This window comes from Salmo salar, chromosome ssa12 (assembly GCF_905237065.1).
Source record: "Salmo salar chromosome ssa12, Ssal_v3.1, whole genome shotgun sequence".
Taxonomy (NCBI): Eukaryota; Metazoa; Chordata; class Actinopteri; order Salmoniformes; family Salmonidae; genus Salmo; species Salmo salar.
In genome coordinates, this window is record NC_059453.1 from 81,176,104 (window position 1) to 81,198,734 (window position 22,631).

At 45.1% G+C, this 22,631-nt stretch overlaps 1 protein-coding gene across 3 annotated transcripts in view; it reads right to left on the minus strand.

Annotated features, from left to right (window-relative positions):
- Positions 1-3,686: 3,686 nt before the first annotated feature.
- Positions 3,687-22,631, minus strand: part of LOC106565923 (E3 ubiquitin-protein ligase PDZRN3-B) — a 147,899-nt gene continuing 128,954 nt past the window's right edge. Inside the window, exons 4-10 of one of the 3 annotated variants that reach the window (XM_045691835.1) lie at positions 18,141-18,394; positions 17,076-17,163; positions 7,042-7,140; positions 6,662-6,724; positions 6,454-6,555; positions 6,193-6,309; positions 3,687-5,855 (exon numbers count right to left, since the gene is read on the minus strand). In XM_045691835.1, the coding sequence (XP_045547791.1) occupies positions 4,323-5,855; positions 6,193-6,309; positions 6,454-6,555; positions 6,662-6,724; positions 7,042-7,140; positions 17,076-17,163; positions 18,141-18,394 (2,256 nt within the window). In that variant the 3' untranslated portion in view covers positions 3,687-4,322. The remainder of the gene's footprint in view (positions 5,856-6,192; positions 6,310-6,453; positions 6,556-6,661; positions 6,725-7,041; positions 7,141-17,075; positions 17,164-18,140; positions 18,395-22,631) is intronic. The other 2 variants (XM_045691836.1, XM_045691837.1) reach the window with 2 other exon arrangements.

Below are 22,631 nucleotides of genomic sequence, written 5' to 3' on the forward strand. Positions count from 1 at the left end.
GGGCATAACAGCAGTGCAGTGGCAGGACAACATTGCCTTTTGGCCAATAGTTTAGCTGTATTTAAACTGAGGAAAAGTATGAAAACGTGAATAAATAAAGAAGTCCTTATAGTTCTTTGCAATTCTTACTCATTCGGCAGGTAGCCTAGTGGTTAGAGCGTTAGGCCAGTAACCGAAAGGTTGCTACATCGAATCCCTGAGCTGGCAAGGTAAAAATCTGTCGTTCTGCCCCTGAACAAGGCAGTTAACCCACTGTTCCTAGGCCGTCATTGTACATAAGAATTTGTTCTGAACTTACTTGCCTAGTCAAATTAAGGTTAAAAAACATTAATTGAGACCCTACTCAGTATCCTTCCTCCTGTTCAAACGAATGGCCCTCATCTGTCTGGGATGGTGAGGGAGTTTAGCCTTATTATGGACCTCAGCTGAGATTATAGTCAGTCGCTGAAAAGAACAATGCCATGAATTGTCAGGCTATTGTATGTTTGCTAATACTCCATCAAATCTTTCATTTTGTATTGAAATCCTGAATTTTGTATGTAGGATACAATAGCACATTAGTAATTTACTAAGGCATCTTCAAAGCATATACAGTAGGCTGATGCTGTATAAGAGTTGTTCTCTCCTTTATTCACCTGCCATCTACCCACACTGACTCAGTAGGTCAATTAAAAATCCCACACCAGTGTTTGAAAGCTCATCAAATATAAAACAATAATTTATTATTTCTCTCATTTTACAAGACATCAAATTGGGTGGCTAAGTAAGGATTTGTTAAGCTGTGTCATTTGGAGTCCTACGAAGGTAAGGCGCCTACAATGTGCTTCAACAATAACACAGAAAGATTTTGATTTATAAAAATGCGTTACAGTTTACCTCTATCCTGATACATACACATTATCACTTCTTGAAGGTAGAATATGTAACAGATGATACACACTGGTTGTATAACTTTTTAAAAGCAGCACCAATTGAGATCTTCAATAACTAAAAATTGTTTTGTTTATAAAATAAAAAAAACTGAGGTTGAGTTACATTTACAAAAGTATTTTGCGGATTATGTGCTGACCTTGAAGCTAAATATTTATGTATTTCTTTCAATAAGCAGAAGTTATGTACACTACATTCCCAAAAGTATGTGGACACCTGCTTGTCGAACATCTCATTCCAAAATCGTGGGCATTAATATGGAGTTGCTGCTATAACAGCTGGGAAGGCTTTCCACTAGATGTTGGAACATTACTGCGGGGACTTGCTTCCATTCAGCCATAAGAGCATTAGTGAGGTCAGGCACTGATGTTAGGCGATTAGGCCTGGCTCGCAGTCGGCATTCCAATTCCTCCCAAAGGTGTTCGATTGGGTTGAGGTCAGGGCTATGTGCAGGTCAGTCAAGTTCTTCCACACCAATCTCAACAAACCATTTCTGTATGGACCTCGCTTTGTGCACAGGGGCATTATGATGCTGAAACAGGAAAAGGCCTTCCCCAAACTGTTGCCACAAAGTTGGAAGCACAGAATCATCTAGAATGTCAAAATATGCTGTTGTGTTAAGATTTCCCTTCACTGGAACTAAGGGGCCTAGTTCAAACCATGAAAAACAGCCCCAGACCATTATTCCTCCTCCACCCAACTTTACAGTTGGCATTATGCATTGGCAGAGGTGGCGTTCTCCTGGTATCCGACAAACCAAGATATGTCCGTCGGACTGCCAGATGGTGAAGCATGATTCATCACTCCAGAGAACGTGTTTCCACTGCTCCAGAGTCCAATGGCGACGAGCTTTACATCACTCCAGCCGACACTTATCATTGCACATGGTGATCTTAGGCTTGTGTGCGGCTGCACGGCCATGGAAACCGATTTCTTGAAGTTCCCGACGAACAGTTATTGTGCTGACGTTGCTTCCAGAGGCAGTTTGGAATTTGGTAGTGAGTGTTACAACCGTGGACAGACGATTTTTACGCGCTACGCGCTTCAGCACTCGGCGGTACCGTTCTGAGCTTGTGTGGCCTTCCACTTCACGGCTGAGCTGTTGTTGCTCCTAGACGTTTCCACTTCATTATCACAGCACTCACAGTTGACCGGGGCAGCTCTAGCAGGGCAGAAATTTGATAAACTGACTTGTTGGAAAGGTGGCATCCTATGACGGTGCAATGTTGAAAGTCACTGAGCTCTTCAGTATGGGCCATTGTCCTGCCAATGTTTGTCTATAGAAATTGCTTGACTGTGTGCTCAATTTTATACACCTGTCAGCAACGGGTGTGGCTGATATAGCCGAATCGACTAATTTGAATGGGTGTCCCCATACTTTTGCATACACGGTGACTTCGGAAAGTATTCAGACGCCTTGACTTTTTCCACATTTTGTTACGTTACAGCCTTATTCTAAAATTGATTATAACATATTTAATCCTCAGCAATCTACACAGAATACCCCTTAATGACAAAGCGAACAAAAACATAAATACCTTATTTACATAAGTATTCAGACACTTTGCTATAAGTCTCAGAAATTGAGCTCAGGTGCATCCTGTTTCCATTGACGTTTGTACAACTTGATTGAAGTCCACCTGTTAGTAAATTCAATTGAATTGATATGATTTGGAAAGGCACACACCTGTCTATATAAGGTCCCACAGTTGACAGTGCATGTCAGACAAAAACCAAGCCATGAGGTCGAAGGAACTGTCCCTAGAGCTCCAACACAGGATTGTGTCGAGGCACAGATCTGGGGAAGGGTATCAAAACATTTCTGCAGCATTGAAGGTCCCCAAGAAAACCGTGGCCTCCATAATTCTTAAATGGAAGAAATTTGGAACCACCAAGACTCTTCCTAGAGCTGGCTGCCTGGCCAAACTGTGCAATCGGGGGAGAAGGGCCTTGGTCAGGGAGGTGACCAAGAACCCGATGGTCACTCTGACAGAGCTCCAGAGTTCCCCTGTGGAGATGGGAGAACCTTCCAGAAGGACAATCATTTCTGCAGCACTCCACCAATCAGGCCTTTGTGGTAGAGTGGTCAGACAGAAGCCACTCCTCAGTAAAAGGCACATGACAGCCCGCTTGGAGTTTGCCAAAAGGCACCTAAAGACTCTCAGACCACGAGAAACAAGATTCTCTGGTCTGATGAAACCAAGATTGAACTCTTTCGCCTGAATGCCAAGCATCACATCTGGAGGAAACCTGGCACCATCTCTACGTTGAAGCATGGTGGTGGCAGCATCATAGTGTGGGGATGTTTTTCAGGGACTGGGAGACTAGTCAGGATTGAGGCAAAGCTGAACGGAGCGAAGTACAGAGAGATCCTTGATGAAAACCTTCTCTAGAGCATTCAGGACCTCAGACTGGGGCGATGGTTCACCTTCCAACAGAACAATGACCCTAAGCACACAGCCAGGACAATGCAGGAGTAGCTTCGGGACAAGTCTCTGAATGTCCTTGAGTGGCCCAGTCAGAGCCCGGACTTGAACCCAATCGAACATCTCTGGAGAGACCTTAAAATAGCTGTGCAGCAACGCTCCCCATCCAACCTGACAGAGCTTGAGAGGATTTGCAGAGAAGAATGGGAAGAACTCCCCAAATACAGGTGTGCCAAACTTGTAGCATCATACCCAATAAGACTCAAGGCTGTAATTGCTCCCAAAGGTTCTTCAACAAAATACTGATTAAAGGGTCTGAATACTTAAGTAAATGTGATATTTCTGTTTTTTTTTTACATTTCTAAACACCTGTTTTTGCTGTGTCATTATGGGGTGTAGATTGATGAGGGGAAAAAATGATTTAATACATTTTAGAATAAGGCTGTAACGTAACAAAATGTCAATGGGCCTGAATACTTTCCTGAAGGCACTGTATAGTGTATAACAGTAAAATACTGATAAGAGATACTTGTTAAAAACGTAATAAAACAAAAAAATATATATGTAAATGTTGGCTGCTCTTTACTTTTGACAAACGTTCTTGACACACAGAACAAAGGTAGAAACTCACTGGGCACACACTGGTTGAGTCAACGTCGTTTTCACGTCATTTCAATGAAATTACGTTTAACCAAAATGCCCAGTGGGAAAGTTATTGAAAGCATTTGAAAACAGTCTTATATCATCCTTATCCTGTCAATAATCATCTTCAAAGTCCATCCATGGAACACTTTGTAAAGTATCTCTCCACCGCCCACAGGGGCCAAAAGGTCCTTCAGAAAGGCTTTACCTGTGTTATATTTACAAAATGTTGCCACATTGAACGAGGCAGAAACCTCTACCCCAATCGGTAGTGTCCTATTTACAGTACATTACACCCCAGGCCTGGCCTGTCCTGTCTGCCTACTATACTGTGGTGACAGACAGGAGGGAGTTGTACACTCGCGTGCCGTCAGGCGACTTAGCACCGTGGGTCAAAAGTTCCTGGATAGTCATCCAATTGTCAAAGATTTTCTTGTTCCGCTTTTTCATCATCTTTTTGTGGCTCAGCTCAATGATATTGGGCTCCTTCTTGTCGTCATCCAGGCTGGCCTGTTCCTTCAGGCAGTCAGCGCGGCTCTGCTTCATGAACTCGCGGCGCTGCTTCTGCTCCTTGGCGCGCACCGCGTGCTGCTTCCTCTCCTCCTTGCTCCAGTACCGCCCAATCTTCAGCTCGCTGATGGCGTCGTCGTCTGTGGTCATGCCACTGCGCTCCTCGCGGATACGCAGGGCGCGCTCCTTCAGCAGCTTGTCCCTGATGGGCCTCTTGGTGATGTAACGTGTGCCATCGCTGCGGATCTTCACCTTCCACTCCTTCTTGGGCTCTAGCATGTCTCTGGGGGTCACAGGGTCACCGCGGCTGACCAGACTGACCAGGCTCATTTGGCTCTGGGCATACTCCACGGCAGACTTCTGCTGGATCAGCTGCATGTAGCTCTGGTAGTGCTGGGCATGGGCCGGGATGTGGGCGTGTTTGTACGGGGAGCGGGGCTGGGCCAGCTTGTGAGTAGACTCTCCCAGCTTACGCTCCTTCTCCTCCGCCTGCAGGCCACACTCAGACTCCTTAGAGGAGGAGGGCCTGATTCTGCTGGGGCCATCGGCCTCTTGGACAGGAGACAGCAGGGGCTTGAGGATCCTGTTGTTGAGCCCTGCGCTGGTGTAGGCCCCGGCCTCGCCCTGGTTCTCTTCCCCCCTTCGGAGGGAGTTGTCTGGGGACAGCTCCAGGGTGAGGGGGGTGCTGCGGCAGCTCTCTCCAGTGTTGTAGGCGCTGGAGCTGTCCTTGTCCGACTTCTCGGGCAGCTCGTTAATGTCGGAGAGCTCGTGGCGGCGCGCATCGATGCTGGTGTTGTAGTTGCGGAAGCCGCTGTTGTGCAGCATCCACGACTCGTGGTACTGCTCCCTTAGCTGCTGCATCTTGTGGGCCCGGACGATGTTGAGGCACTCAAGCTCAATGCTGTGCAGCTCCTCGTTCAGCAGCTCCAGCTCCTTGTCCACCCCCTCTTCGGCCCTTCCGGCCCCGGCACTCTGGCAGTACAGGCCATGGGGGCCCCCCACGCTCCTCACTTGGCACTTCAGCTCCAGGAGCTCTCGGAAGCGCTCACACTCATCGGCGGGGATACCCAGGAAGTCAGCATGGTCGTAGTCTGCAGAGATGAATGACTCATTGCTGAAAGGCAGGTCAGTGCTGCCCAGGGTGTCCTGGCTGTAGGTCAGCTTCCTGCGGCTGCAGCTGGCCAGTGTGTTGGAGGCTGTAGTCTGGTCATCCCCCAGGTTCTCCTGCTCAGAGCTCTCATCGTTGCGCGTGCTCTCGTCGGTGCGGCCAACCCCACTGTCCTTCTCGTGGTGGTTGGACAACAGGGTGGCTGTGTCCGTTGTTCCACCATCCTCCTCATGCTTCTTCTGCAACACCAGACAATAGGATGAATAATTGAATCACCTTTTAACACACATTATTAGTTTGTCCCCATAATGGCCCACATTATTAGTTTTCTCTGTACTTATCATTGACTATGTGAACCTACCCACATCACTGCTACTACATTTCAGTATGCAGAGTACTGTGGGCCATTATGGCAACTGAGCATATGTTACCCTGTATGGAATTGGCTCATCTTCAGCAACATGCAGGTGAGCATATGTGAATCTATGATTGATCGAGCCATCTTGTTGACTCACGCTGTGTGTACTGTGTGTGTCTACAGTGCTGAGGGGCTCTATGCTGGCTGCTGTACCGTACCTGCTGCAGCATGCTGGCGGTGAACTGCATGGCCTGGTGGTGCTGCTGCTCCAGCATGTCCATGTGGAGGTCATCCAGGAAGTCATTCCTATCGTCATCCATCCAACCCTCATCCAGCTAGGACACAGGGGACAGGAGGGAGAGGGAGGAGGACGTTAGTCTCTTCCAATTAAGGCTACAGTACAACTCAGGAAACTGACTAATAGAGTTTATACATGCCTAGTACTAGAGAGGGGTCTAGGAGGTGGGTGGTGAGATTACCTGGATCTCTGGTCTGGCTACCAGTAGGCACACATTCTGATTCTCCTCACTGGTCAACAAAGCCACAGCATCCTCTCGGTTCTGGATCTCAATTCCATTGATCTAAATGGAGAAGTAGAGGAATGGAATCAGAGTTGGGCTCCGAAATGGTCATGCACAATATATTATTATAAAGTTCCTTGTAAGTATTGAGAATGTTCATCATTACCTGGATAATTCTATCTCCCTCTCTGATCCTGCCATCCTTTGCAGCGATGCTGTTTGGGTCAATCTGAAGAAATAGCGCAGAGCATGTTTTCATTTCAAGCAGACTTTCAGTCACAGAGGAAAGACACAGCATAAAGAAAATACAGTTCTTATCTGCAGGTTTTGATATTCTTAATTCAGAGGTGTACTGTCTGTTACTTTAGTGGCCATAAGATGATACATGAAGTTCTATCCAACCAGCACCCATTATTCCTGCTTCTTCTTTACATCCTAACCGTGACAACAGTATACCAGGGAGGGGGCACCAAGGGGAAAGGGCTTGTCTCTTTTCTTTAAAAAATGATGTCTGTATCTGGCCATGGCTGCAGATGTGCTACATACCTCACTGACGTAGATCCCAGTCTCGTCCTCATCATCAGTCCTGTAGCAGACAGTCAAACCAAGCTTGTCCTGGATGTTGGTTCTGTACAAATCCACTTCCTGCAACAAGGTAAAAAAAAAGAATGTAAATCACAGATCTCTCTCTCTCAATGTGTGGAGTGGAGTTCCATGGTTGCTGTTGTTTTCTTATACACCCAGCAGTATATTGAGTTCAACATAGGTCCATGCACACACAATGATCCATCCATCACAATAATGGATCCTTCAAGATGATGCCCTGTATCTCTTGGGGACAGTGACAGGATGAACGATGATCCACTGGTTTGCAGCTGAGCAGTGTCCCATTTGTCACTAGTCAACACCTGTAATCTGTGAGATACAGACCCTGATACTAGCTGTCCTATGCCTCTGGGTCAGGGGTGTAGAGAGGGTTAACCGCCCAACGCAACTGTTCTCTACCACGGCAGCTGACTATTGAAATCCCCCCTAATCTCCAAAACAGAACACGCAGAATACTCAGACAGGGTTTAAACAAAACAACTGAAGGATTTCCATAAACACACAAACAAAGAGTAAAGTGTATTATTTTCCTGTTACAGTACAATATCCCTTTAAAATGACCTTTCATCTGAACTGATGGCCAGACCTCATTCACACATCTGTTGTGGAACTACATCATAAGCCATTTAAATGTAGCATAACATCATTATGCAAATGTTTTAGCACCAGCATTCCAGTGAAAGCATCTATAAATACCAGGGCAGGGGGGACTGAGACAGAAATCCTTCATAACAACTCAGAGAGTATCAACAGACGCATCTTATAGTACTGCAGTAGAAAGGAAGACAGGGAGAACATCCGCCATGGACTAAACTAAGGTCCAACAGAGGTAGTCCACTGGATCCTTTGTCATTGTCCACAGCATTGAGATCAGTGGCTCTGAGCTGGAAGGCTTCACCAGATAGACTTTGGGTCTATGACAGGCTCAGAACAGTTCTGTCTGCTGTGCATCTGTCCTTGGCTTGGACAGCATGAACTTCACCTCTCTCTCTGGCTTCATGTTGGTGATAGGTTAGTAATGTACTACACTGGTGGGGAGGAGAGAAGGGGTAGCAGGGGTCAGAGGAGCACCCTGAGACCTTGGAATCTTCATCCCACCATTGTAAATCACTCTGGTTCCTATTATCAGTGCCATCTACAGTAATTCTCCTCAGTGGAAAAGCCTCTTTGAGCGCCCCCCTCCAATGCAAAGAAACATTAAGCATTTTCATAAAATAAGTAATGATGTCACCATTTCGCATCTGCTGTACTATGGAGCAAACAAGTCACTCCATTCCTGTCTGGCCTACATACTCAAGTGTCGTTACGGGACTAGAATGGGCTCAGGTCATCAATAACAGTGATATATTGGGAGAATGGGCATTAGTTATTTTTTTCCATTTATTTCACCTTTATTTAACCAGGTAGGCCAGTTGAGAACAAGTTCTCATTTACAACTGCGACCTGGCCAAGATAAAGCAAAGCAGTGCGACAAAACCAACAGAGTTACACATGGGATAAGCAAACGTACAGTCAATAACACAACAGAAAAATCTATGTACAGTGTGTGCATATGTAGTAAGATTAGGGAGATGAGAGAAAAAAAAATTGCCCATAGTGGCGAAATAATTACAATTTAGCATTAACACTGGAGTGATAGATGTACAGATGATGATGTGCAAGTAAAGATACTGGGGTGCAAAAGAGCAAAAAAATAAACAATATGGGGATGAGGTAGTTGGGTGTACTATTTACAGATGGGCTGTCTACAGTCGTGGCCAAAAGTTTTGAGAATGACAAATATTAATTTCCACAAAGTTTGCTGCTTCACTGTCTTTAGATATTTTTGTCAGATGTTACTATGGAATACTGAAGTATAATTACAAGCATTTCATAAGTGTCAAAGGCTTTTATCGACAATTACATGAAGTTGATGCAAAGGGTCAATATTTGCATTGTTGACCCTTCTTTTTCAAGACCTCTGCAATCCGCCCTGGCATGCTGTCAATTAACTTCTGGGCCACATCCTGACTGATGGCAGCCCATTCTTGCATAATCAATTCTTGGAGTTTGTCAGAATTTGTGGGTTTTTGTTTGTCCACCCGCCTCTTGAGGATTGACCACAAGTTCTCAATGGGATTAAGGTCTGGGGAGTTTCCTGGCCATGGACCCAAAATATCAATGTTTTGTTGCCCGAGCCACTTAGTTATCACTTTTGCCTTATGGCAAGGTGCTCCATCATGCTGGAAAAGGCATTGTTCGTCACCAAACTGTTCCTGGATGGTTGGGAGAAGTTGCTCTCGGAGGATGTGTTGGTACCATTCTTTATTCATGGTTGTGTTCTTAGGCAAAATTGTGAGTGAGCCCACTCCCTTGGCTGAGAAGCAACCCCACACATGAATGGTCTCAGGATGCTTTACTGCTGGCATGACACAGGCCTGATGGTAGCGCTCACCTTGTCTTCTCCGGACAATCGGAAAGAGGATTCATCAGAGAAAATGACTTCACCCCAGTCCTCAGCAGTCCAATCCCTGTACCTTTTGCAGAATATCAGTCTGTCCCTGAGGTTTTTCCTGGAGAGAAGTGACTTCTTTGCTGCCCTTCTTGACACAAGACCATCCTCCAAAAGTCTTTGCCTCATTGTGCGTGCAGATGCACTCACACCTGCCTGCTGCCATTCCTGAGCAAGCTCTGTACTGGTGGTACAGAGCTTGCAGCTGATCCCGCAGCTGAATCAACTTTAGGAGATGGTCCTGGTGCTTGCTGGACTTTCTTAGGCACCCTGAAGCCTTCTTCACAACAATTGAACCGCTCTCCTTGAAGTTCTTAAATGGTTGATTTAGGTGCAATCTTACTGGCAGCAATATCCTTGCCTGTGAAGCCCTTTTTGTGCAAAGCAATGATGACGGCACGTGTTTCCTTGCAGGTAACCATGGTTGACAGAGGAAGAACAATGATTCCAAGCACCACTCTTTTTTATTTGTATTTTTTTTAATTTCACCTTTATTTAACCAGATAGGCAAGTTGAGAACAAGTTCTCATTTACAATTGCGATGTGGCCAAGATAAAGCAAAGCAGTTTGACACATACAACAACACAGAGTTACACATGGAGTAAAACAAACATACAGTCAATAATATAATAGAAAAATAAGTATATATACAAAGTGAGCAAATGAGGTTAGATAAGGGAGGTAAAGGCAAAAAAAAATAGCAGATCCGTACCACATTGGGTGAGGCGGGTTGCAGGAAAGTATATTTAGATCGTAGGTGGAAAGTGAGATTAAAATTATATTCGAAAAAAAACAGACGAATGCAAAGGAGCAAAATAAATAAATAAATACAGTAGGGGAGGAGGTAGTTGTTTGGGCTAAATTATAGATGGGCTATGTACAGGTGCAGTAATCTGTGAGCTGTTCTGAAAGCTGGTGCTTAAAGCTAGTGAGGGAGATAAGCGTGTCCAGTTTTAGAGATTTTTGTAGTTCGTTACAGTCATTGGCAGCAGAGAACTGGAAGGAGAGGCGGCCAAAGGAGGAATTGGCTTTGGGGGTGACCAGAGAGATATACCTGCTGGAGCGCGTGCTACAGGTGGGTGCTGCTATGGTGACCAGCGAGCTGAGATAAGGGGGAACTTTACCTAGCAGGGTCTTGTAGATGACCTGGAGCCAGTGGGTTTGGCGACGAGTATGAAGAGAGGGCCAGCCAACGAGAGCGTACAGGTTGCAGTGGTGGGTAGTATATGGGGCTTTGGTGACAAAATGGATGGCACTGTGATAGACTGCATCCAATTTATTGAGTAGGGTATTGGAGGCTATTTTGTAAATGACGTCGCCGAAGTCGAGGATCGGTAGGATGGTCAGTTTTACGAGGGTGTGTTTGGCAGCATGAGTGAAAGATGCTTTGTTGCGAAATAGGAAGCCAATTCTAGATTTAACTTTGGATTGGAGATGTTTGATGTGAGTCTGGAAGGAGAGCTTACAGTCTAATCAGACACCTAGGTATTTGTAGTTGTCCACATATTCTAAGTCAGATCCGTCCAGAGTAGTGATGCTGGACGGGCGGGCAGGTGCAGGCAGCGATCAGTTGAAGAGCATGCATTTAGTTTTACTTTTATTTAAGAGCAGTTGGAGGCCACAGAAGGAGAATTGTATTGCATTGAAGCTCGTCTGGAGGGTAGTTAACACAGTGTCCAAAGAAGGGCCAGAAGTATACAGAATGGTGTCGTCTGTGTAGAGGTGGATCAGAGACTCACCAGCAGCAACAGCAACATCATTGATGTATACAGAGAAAAGAGTCGGCCCAAGAATTGAACCCTGTGGCACCCCCATAGAGACTGCCAGAGGCCCGGACAACAGGCCGTCCGATTTGACACATTGAACTCTATCAGAGAAGTAGTTGGTGAACCAGGCGAGGCAATCATTTTAGAAACCAAGGCTATTGAGTCTGCCGATGAGGATGTGGTGATTGACAGAGTCGAAAGCCTTGGCCAGGTCAATGAATACGGCAGCACAGTATTGTTTCTTATCGATGACGGTTAAGATATCGCTTAGGACCTTGAGTGTGGCTGAGGTGCAGCTCTGAAACCAGCTCTGAAACCAGATTGCATAGCAGAGAAGGTGCGGTGGGATTCGAAATGGTCGGTAATCTGTTTGTTGACTTGGCTTTCGAAGACTTAAGAAAGGCAGGGTAGGATAGATATAGGTCTGTAGCAGTTTGGGTCAAGAGTGTCCCCACCTTTGAAGAGGGGGATGACCGCAGCTGCTTTCCAATCTTTGGGAATCTCAGACGACACGAAAGAGGTTGAACAGGCTAGTAATAGGGGTTGCAACAATTTCGGCAGATCATTTTAGAAAGAAACGGTCCAGATTGTCTAGCCCGGCTGATTTGTAGGGGTCCAGATTTTGCAGCTCTTTCAGAACATCAGCTGACTGTATTTGGGAGAAGGAGAAACGGGGAAGGCTTGGGCGAGTTGCTGTGGGGGGTGCAGTGCTGTTGACCGGGGTAGGGGTAGCCAGGTGGAAAGCATGACCGGCCGTAGAAAAATGCTTATTGAAATTCTCAATTATAGTGGCTTTATCGGTGGTGACAGAGTTTCCTATATCCTTCCAGGATACTTGGGCCAGGTCGATTAGAAAGGCCTGCTCGCTGAAGTGTTTCAGGGAGCATTTGACAGTGATGAGTGGAGGTCGTTCGACCGCTGACACATTACGGATGTAGGCAATGAGGCAGTGATCGCTGAGATCTTGGTTGAAAACAGCAGAGGTGTATTTAGAGGGCAAGTTTGTTAGGATGATATCTATGAGGGTGCCCGTGTTTACGGCTTTGGGGTGGTACCTGGTAGGTTCATTGATAATTTGTGTGAGATTGTGGGCATCATCCTTAGATTGTAGGATGGCTGGGGTGTTAAGCATGTCCCAGTTTAGGTCACCTAGCAGCACGAGCTCTGGAGATAGATGGGGGGCAATCAGTTCACATATGGTGTCCAGAGCACAGCTGGGGGCAGAGGGTGGTCTATAGCAGGCGGCAACGGTGAGAGACTTGTTTTTAGAGAGGTGGATTTTTAAAAGTAGAAGTTCAAATTGTTTGGGTACAGACCTGGATAGTAGGACAGAACTCTGCAGGAGATTGCAACACCGCCACCTTTGGCCGTTCTATCTTGTCTGAAAATGTTGTAGTTAGGGATGGAGATTTCAGTGGTCTTCCTAAGCCAGGATTCAGACACGGCTAGGACATCCGGGTTGGCAGAGTGTGCTAAAGCAGTGAATAAAACAAACTTAGGGAGGAGGCTTCTAATGTTAACATGCATGAAACCAAGGCTATTACGGTTACAGAAGTCAAAAGAGAGCACCTGGGGAATAGGAGTGGAGCTAGGCACTGCAGGGCCTGAATCCACCTCTACATCGCCAGAGGAACAGAGGAGGAGTAGGATAAGGGTACGGCTAAAAGCTATGAGAATTGGTACTCTAGGACGTCCGGAACAGAGAGTAAAAGGAGCAGGTTTCTGGGGGCGATAAAATAGCTTCAAGGTATAATGTAAAGACAAAGGTATGGTAGGATGTGAATACAGTGGAGGTAAACCTAGGCATTGAGTGATGATGAGAGAGATATTGTATCTAGAAACATCATTGAAACCAGGTGATGTCATCGCATGTGTGGGTGGTGGAACAGAGGTTGGATAAGGTATAATGAAGCTTCCAGTCTGTTCCAGTCTTTTGAAGCTTCCAGTCTGTTATTCGAACTCAATCAGCATGACAGAGTGATCTCCAGCCTTGTCCTCGTCAACACTCACACCTGTGTTAACGAGAGAATCACTGACATGATGTCAGATGGTCCTTTTGTGGTAGGGCTGAAATGCAGTGTGTCACGCCCTGGCCATAGAGTGGGTTTTGGGTCCCCACTCCAGAGGCGCCACCTAAGTGGGCCAAGCCTAAGGTGGAGCGGGGTCCACGTCCCGCACCAGAGCCGCCGCCATAAAGAAGGCCCACCCGGACCCTCCCCTTTAGAGTGAGGTTTTGCGGCCGGAGTCCGCACCTTTGGGGGGGTACTGTCACGCCCTATTCTCTATTTTGGTTAGGATAGGGTGTGACTAGGGTGGGCATTCTATGTGCCGTTTTCTATGTTTTGTGTATTTCTTTGTTTTGGCCGGGTATGGTTCTCAATCAGGGACAGCTGTCTATCGTTGTCTCTGATTGGGAACCATCTTAGGTAGCCTTTTCCCACAGGGTTTTTGTGGGTAGTTAATTTCTGTTTAGTGTTTGCACCTTACGGAACTGTTTCAGTATTCTCTTTGTTATTTTTGTTTTAGTGTTCAGTTATTAAAATAAGCATGAACACTTTACCCGCTGAGTTTTGGTCTGAATATTCATCTTCTTCAGACGACGAATATTGTTACACAGTGGCAATGTTTTGGGGGGATTCAGTTCATTTGCATGGCAAAGAGGGACTTTGCAATTAATTGCAATTCATCTGATCACTCTCCATAACATTCTGGAGTATATGCAAATTGCCTTCCTACAAACTGAGGCAGCAGACTTTGTGAAAATTAATATTTGTGTCATTCTCAAAACTTTGGCCACGACTGTACAGTGGGGGTAAACCTAGGCATTGAGTGACGATGAGAGCTTGCATCTCTGGAGACACCAGTTAAGCCAGGTGAGGTCTCCCCATGTGTGGGGTGTGTGACAAAAGAGCTATCTAAGGCATGTTGAGCGGGACTAGGGGCTCTACAGTGAAATAAAACAATAATTAACAGAAACTGCAGAAGACAAGGCATATTGACATTAGAGAGAGGCATGTGTAGCAGAGTGATCATAGGGTTCAATGAGCAGAAATCGGTGAGTCAGGGAGCTGTTTGGCAGTCGCTACTATGCTTGGCATAGCACGGCATTCAGAAAGCTAGCGGCCGGGGCTAGCAGATGGGTCTTCGGTGACATCGCAATGGAAAAGCCTGTTGAAACCACATCGGACGATTACGTTGGCAGACCAGTCATCATGGATCGGCGGGGCTCCGTGTCGGCAATAAAGGGTCCAGGCTAATTGGCAAAAGAGGTATTGTAGCCCACGAATTAGCGGGTATACATCTTCGGCTAGCCGGGAGATGGTCCTAGCTCGAGGCTAGCTCAAGGCTGACAGGTTCTTGCTTCGGGACAGAGGCGTTAGACAGCAGTAGCTACTGGGTTGCAGCTAGCTAGCTGCGATGATCCAGTGTAATGGCCCAGAGCATGCGGCAGGAATCCGGTGATGTGGTGGAGAAAAGCAGTCCGATATGCTCTGGGTTGATATCGCGCTGTGCAGACTGGCAGGTATTGACCGAGCTAAAGCTGGCTGATGTCCGAACTAAAGGTGAAGACCACTAGCCATGGCTAACAGTGACTACTAGCTTGTAGCTAGTTAGCTGGCTAGCTTTTCATGGAGGTTCCAGTTATAACGTATAAAAATAGCAGATCCGTACCACATTGGGTGAGGCGGGTTGCAGGAAAGTATATATAGATCGTAGGTGGAAAGTGAGATTAAAATTATATTCGAAAAAACCAGACGAAACCGACTATTTACATGGGACAAGACAAACACACGTCCGACTGCTACGCCATCTTGGATTATAGGTGGCTAACAGAGCCATTGCAATGAAGACACGGCTGGACGGATACGGTGTTGGATGTCTTAATGTATAAAGTTGAAGTCAGAAGTTTACATACACCTTAGCCAAATACATTGAAACTCAGTTTCACAATTCCTGACATTTAATCCTAGTAAAAATTCCCTGTTTTAGGTCAGTTAGGATCACCACTTTATTTTAAGAATGTGAAATGTCAGAATAATAGTAGAGAGAATGATTTATTTCATCACATTCCCAGTGGGTCAGAAGTTTACATACACTCAATTAGTATTTGGTAGCATTGCAGTTAAATTGTTCAACTTGGGTCTAACGTTTCGGGTAGCCTTCCACAAGCTTCCCACAATAAGTTGAGTGAATTCTGGCCCATTCCTCCTGACAGAGCTGGTGTAACTGTGTCAGGTTAGTAGGCCTCTTTGCTCGCACACACATTTTTAGTTCTGCCCACAATTTTCTATAGGATTGAGGTCAGGGCTTTGTGATGGCCACTCCAATACCTTGACTTTGTTGTCTTAAGCCATTTTGCCACAACTTTAGAAGTATGCTTGGGGTCATTATCCATGTGGAAGACCCATTTGCGACCAAGCTTTAACTTCCCGACTGATGTCTTGAGATGTTGCTTCAATATATCCAGATCATTTTTCTTCCTTGTGATGCCATCTATTTTGTGAAGTGTACCAGTCCCTCCTGCAGCAAGGCACCCTCACAACATGATGCTGCCACCCCCGCGCTTCACGGTTGGGATGGTGTTCTTCGGCTTGCAAGCCTCCCCCTTTTTCCTCCAAACATAACGATGGTCATTATGGCCAAACAGTTCTATTTTTGTTTCATCAGACCAGAGGACATTTCTCCAAAAAGTGTGATCTTTGTCCCCATGTGCAGTTACAACCCGTAGTCTGGCTTTTTATGACGGTTTTGGAGCAGTGGCTTCTTCCTTGCTGAGCGGCCTTTCAGGTTATGTCGATATAGGACTCGTTTTATTGTGGATATCGATAATTTTGTACCCGTTTCCTCCAGCATCCTCACAAGGTCCTTTGCTGTTGTTCTGGGATTGATTTGCACTTTTCGCACCAAAGTACGTTCATCTCTAGGAGACAGAACGCATCTCCTTCCTGAGCGATATGACGGCTGCGTGCTCCCATGGTGTTTATACTTGCATACCATTGTTTGTTCAGATGAACGTGGTACCTTCAGGCGTTTGGAAATTGCTCCCAAGGATGAACCAGACTTGTGGAGTTCTACAAAAAAAATTTGAGGTCTTGGATGACTTCTTTTGATTTTCCCATGTTGTCAAGCAAAGAGTCACTGATTTTGAAGGTAGGCCTTGAAATACATCCACAGGTACACCTCCAATTGACTCAAATGATGCAAATTAGACTATCAGAAGCTTCTAAAGCCATGACATAACTTTCTGGAATTTTCCAAGCTGTTTAAAGGCACAGTCAAGTTTGTGTATGTAAACTTCTGACCCACTGGAATTGTGATGCAGTGAATTTTAAGTGAAAAAAATCTGTCTGTTAACAATTGTTGGAAAAATTACTTGTGTCATGCACAAAGTAGATGTCCAAACCGACTTGCCAAAACTATAGTTTGTTAACAAGAAATTTGTGGAGTGGTTGATAAACAAGTTTTAATGACTCCACCCTAAATGTATGTAAACTTCGACTTCAACTTTATCTTCATTGAGAAGGTGAGAGGGAGAGAAGGGGTGGAGAGGGGGAGACAGAAGGAGAAGAAGAGAGGGTGAGATGGGTAGAGAGGAGGAGAGGGTGAGATGGGTAGAGAGGAGGAGAGGGGGACAAGAAGAGAGGGTGAGATGGGTAGAGAGGAGGTGAAAGGTCGATGGGGAGAGGGAGAAAAAGAGAAGGTAGTCTGCCTGTTACCTCATATTCCAGCTCCTCTCGATCCATCTCCTGCTGCATGCCCTCAAGGAAATCATTGGGGTCAAAGTACTCGTGCCCAGGGGAATGCCTATGAAAGTAATTCATCACAATAAAGATAGTTATATAGGAAATAGACCGACCTCCGGAAACTAATAACACTGTTGTTCTTACAGATTACAAGGCTTGTCATTATTAATCTGTTACTACAGTGTTTCAGTTAGATCTTATTCCATTGCTAAATTTGAAATTACTTGAGAATGGAAAACAACTGCCCACATTATTTTGTAAGAGTGGAATCTTAAATCAAGTTTTAAGAAGTGTCTTTGGCCTGAGGTTAATCAGAAATTAAAATGTTATCTCACTAAGTGACAGCTGTAATTGTCACGTCCTGACCATAGAAAGCTTTTATTTTCTATGGTACAGTAGGTCAGGGCGTGACAGGGGGTTTTGTCTAGTTATTTTATGTCTGTTGGTTCAAGTTTATTTTTTCTATGTTGGGGGTTTTGTCTAGTTTATGTATTTCTATGTGGGGTTCTAGTTTCTGTATTTCTATGTTGTGTTTTTGGGGGATGATCTCCAATTAGAGGCAGCTGGTCATCGTTGTCTCTAATTGGGATCATATTCAAGTTGTTGTTTTTCCCACTAGGTTTTGTGGGAGATTGTTTTGAGGTAGTGTGTGTTGCACCTCTTCGTCACGGTTTGTTGTTTTGTTTATTAGTTTATTTATATGTCTTAAATAGTTTCACTGTTATAATAAAATGTGGAACGAAACACATGCTGCGCCTTGGTCTCCTTTGGACGACAACCGTGACAATAACATTCACATGAACTTCAGTTAGAAGGTTCAGTTTTAATGAACTGGCAAAGTGACACTGTATCCAAATATTTTTCCTTTACTTTTCTTTTCTTTTCCGACTGGGTACGTTTTCAATATTATTTTGGCTATCAAGTCCTTTTCCAATAATTGACCATGAATGGACAAAAAAAAATAAGGAAAGGAATCATCTTGTCTTTTAACCCCGTCCCTCTCTAACCCAGCCGATAGGACAGTGTACTGTAACTCACTCCTCAGGCATTAGGTATTGCTCCAGCACAGCCACGGTGGGGGCGGTGGCAGGTAGCTTGGTGAGGGCCATGATGTGTTGAAAGGTGATGTCTGTCTGGGTGCTGATGTCTACCACCTGGGTGTCTGAGGCAGGGATGGAGGGTTTGGGGCGGGGGGCCCGGCGAAGCACCTGGACCATAATGGGCTCCTTGGCCGTGCGGAAGACCTCCACTGCCTGGTCATGGGTGGCCTTGGACAGGTCCTTCCCATTCACCTGCACACACAGATGAGACAGGATATGGTTAACTATAGAAGAACAGCGTTAGGTGTCTGGATTTGACTTTGAAAAGTATTTCTTTTTCAGTGGCTATATGACAGTTTGCTTGTACACAGCACACTGTTGTAACATCCCCTCATTTACTCTCTGTGTGTGTGAGACATACTTAAATTACACTATTAATCTCTCTATTGCTTCCCCCATCTCTCATGTTCACAAGCTGGGGTTTATTGTAAGTAGATGGATACAGTACATCCCCAAGATGATACAAAATCCCTCCTCATGCTACATAAGCCCTGATATCATCATATTGTAGATGATTACACCATCAGATCACTGGATGAGTGTGTCTGTGGATTTCCACAAAAATCCAGGAGGAGAGTATTCCAGTTTGACAGTTGTGTGTGATAATGTATTTCTGCCTCAGTCTGTTTGACAGGGTCACAGCATGACCAAGCAGAATAGGACGTTAATTAGGACCGAGCCCCTCTTTAATGAATCAAGAAGACGAACCTGACCTCCACTCAGAGATTAGCTGCTATGTCAGGCTGCTGCAGTATGTTAACTTGGGGAGATTATTTTGAGCAGCAGGCCAGACTGCAGTGTCACACAGAAGAAGCTAGTTAAATTGGGATGAGCCACTAAAGCCAATCCACTCTGCCTTCTCCATCCTTATAATGAAGAGGATGTGTCATTGTATCTCATTAGGGATTTACCGGTTGTTATACATGCATTGTTTAGGTTGTTACATAATAGTCAAAACAGTATAGGACAATATTATTTCATTAAAACGTGTAGTTTTTACGTGACAAAACATGACAAAGAAATAACACTGAGAATTGTGTAGCCTACATGTTCACCAGAGCAAAAATCCTAGACCAAACCTTAACACCCAAAAATAACACTTATTACTTCCGGCGCTGGCAGAGATGGCCGCCTCGCTTCGCATTCCTAGGAAACTATGCAGTATTTAGTTTTTTTTATGTGTTAATTCTTACATTGTTACCCCAGGTAATCTTAGGTTTTATTACATACAGTCGGGAGAAACTATTGGATATAAGAGCAACGTCAACTCACCAACATTACGACCAGGAATACGACTTTCCCGAAGCGGATGCTCTGTTTGGCCCACCACCCAGGACAATGGATTGGATCCCAGCCGGCGACCCAAAACAACGACGCCATAGTATGGGCAGACAGAGCGGTCTTCTGGTCAGGCTCCGTAGACGGGCACATCGCGCACCGCTCCCGAGCATACTACTCGCCAATGTCCAGTCTCTTGACAACAAGGTAGACGAAATCCGTGCAAGGGTAGCCTTCCAGAGAGACATCAGAGACTGTAACGTTCTTTGTTTCACGGAAACATGGCTCACTCGAGACACGCTATCAGAGTCGGTACAGCCAGCTGGTTTCTTCACGCATCGCGCCGACAGAAACAAGCATCTTTCTGCTAAGAAGAACAGCGAGGGTGTATGCCTTATGATTAACGAGATGTGGTGTGATCATAACAACATACAGGAACTCAAGTCCTTCTGTTCACCTGACTTAGAATTCCTCACAATCAAATGCCGACCGCATTATCTACCTAGAGAATTCTCTTCGATTATAATCACAGCCCCCCCCAAGCAGACACATTGATGGCCCTGAACGAACTTCATTTGACTCTATGTGAACTGGAAACCACATATCCTGAGGCTGTATTTATTGTAGCTGGGGATTTTAACAAGGCTAATCTGAAAACAAGGCTCCCTAAATTCTATCAGCATATCGATTGCGCTACCAGGGTTGGCAAAACCCTAGATAATTGTTATTCTAACTTCCGCGACCCATATAGGCCCTCCCCCGCCCTCCTTTCGGAAAAGCTGACCACGACTCCATTTTGTTGCTTCCAGCCTATAGACAGAAACTAAAACAGGAAGCTCCCGCGCTCAGGTCTGTTCAACGCTGGTCCGACCAATCGGATTCCACGCTTCAAGATTGCTTCGATCACGTGGACTGGGATATGTTCTGCATTGCGGCGAACAACAACATTGATGAATACGCTGATTCAGTGAGCGGGTTTATTAGCAAGTGCATCGGTGATGTCGTACCCACAGCGTCTATTAAAACATTCCCAAACCAGAAACCGTGGATTGATGGCAGCATTCGCACAAAACTGAAAGCGCGAACCACTGCTTTTAACCTGTTAGGGCTAGGGGGCAGCATTTGCACGTCTGGATAAAAAAAATGTACCCGATTTAATCTGGTTACTAATCCTACCCAGTAACTAGAATATGCATATACTTATTATATATGGATAGAAAACACTCTAAAGTTTCTAAAACTGTTTGAATGGTGTCTGTGAGTATAACAGAACTCATTTGGCAGGCAAAACCCTGAGACATTTTCTGACAGGAAGTGGATACCTGATGTGTTGTATTGACTTTAAACCTATCCCATTGAAAAACACAGGGGCTGAGGAATATTTTGGCACTTCCTATTGCTTCCACTAGATGTCACCAGCCTTTACAAAGTGTTTTGAGTCTTCTGGAGGGAGATCTGACCGAACAAGAGCCATGGAACGATGATGTCCCATTAGACACCTGGCGCGCGAACTCATGTTGGGTACCCTCGTTCCAATACGTTATAAAAGGGTATGCATTCGTCCACCTTGAATATTATTCATGTTCTGGTTAAAAAAGGCCCTAATGATTTATGCTATACAACGTTTGACATGTTTGAACGAACGGAAATATATTTTTTCCCCTCGTTCATGACGAGAAGTCCGGCTGGCTTAGATCATGTGCTAACGAGACGGAGATTTTTGGACATAAATGATGAGCTTTTTTGAACAAAACTACATTCGTTATGGACCTGTGATACCTGGAAGTGACATCTGATGAAGAGAATCAAAGGTAATGGATTATTTACATAGTATTTTCGATTTTAGATCTCCCCAACATGACGTCTAGTCTGTATCGCAACGCGTATTTTTCTGGGCGCAGTGCTCAGATTATTGCAAAGTGTGATTTCCCAGTAAGGTTATTTTTAAATCTGGCAAGTTGATTGCGTTCAAGAGATGTAAATCTATAATTCTTTAAATGACAATATAATATTTTAACAATGTTTTCTAATTTTAATTATTTAATTTGTGACGCTGACTTGACTGCCGGTTATTGGAGGGAAACGATTTCCTCAACATCAATGCCATAGTAAAACGCTGTTTTTGGATATAAATATGAACTTGATAGAACAAAAAATGCATGCATTGTCTAACATAATGTCCTAGGAGTGTCATCCGATGGAGATTGTAAAAGGTTAGTGCATCATTTTAGCTGGTTTTATGGTTTTGGTGACCCTGTCTTTGACTTGACAAAACATTACACACAACTCTTGTAAATGTACTGTCCTAACATACTCTAAATTTATGCTTTCGCCATAAAACCTTTTTGAAATCGTAAAACGTGGTTAGATTAAGGAGATGTTTATCTTTCAAAGGGTGTAAAATAGTTGTATGTTTGAAAAATTTGAATTTTGACATTTATTTGGATTCAAATTTGCCGCTCTTGAAATGCACCTGCTGTTGATGGGAGTGCACCACGGGTGGCACGCTAGCGTCCCACCTAGCCCATAGAGGTTAATCAGGGCAAGGTGACCGGAACCATGACCGAATACAACAGTGTAGGTATTCCCTCCGCAAGGCAATCAAACAAGCTAAGCGTCAGTATAGAGACTGAGTAGAGTCGCAATTCAACGGCTCAGACACGAGAGGTATGTGGCAGGGTCTACAGTCAATCATGGACTACAAAAGAAAAACCAGCCCCGTCACAGACCAGGATGTCTTGCTCCCAGACAGACTAAACAACTTTTTTGCTCGCTTTGAGGACCATACAGTGCCACTGACACGGCCCGCTACCAAAACCTTCGGGCTCTCCTTCCCTGCAGCCGACGTGAGCAAAACATTTAAACGTGTCAACCCTCGCAAGGCTGCAGGGCCAGACGGCATCCCCAGCCGCATCCTCAGAGCATGCGCAGACCAGCTGGCTGGTGTGTTACGGACATATTCAATCAATCCCTATCCCAGTCTGCTGTCCCCACATGCTTCAAGAGGGCCACCATTGTTCCTGTTTCCAAAAAAGCTAAGGTAACTGAGCTAAATGACTACCGCCCCGTAGCACTCACTTCCATCATCATGAAGTGCTTTGAGAGACTAGTCAAGGACCATATCACCTCCACCCTACCTGACACCCTAGAC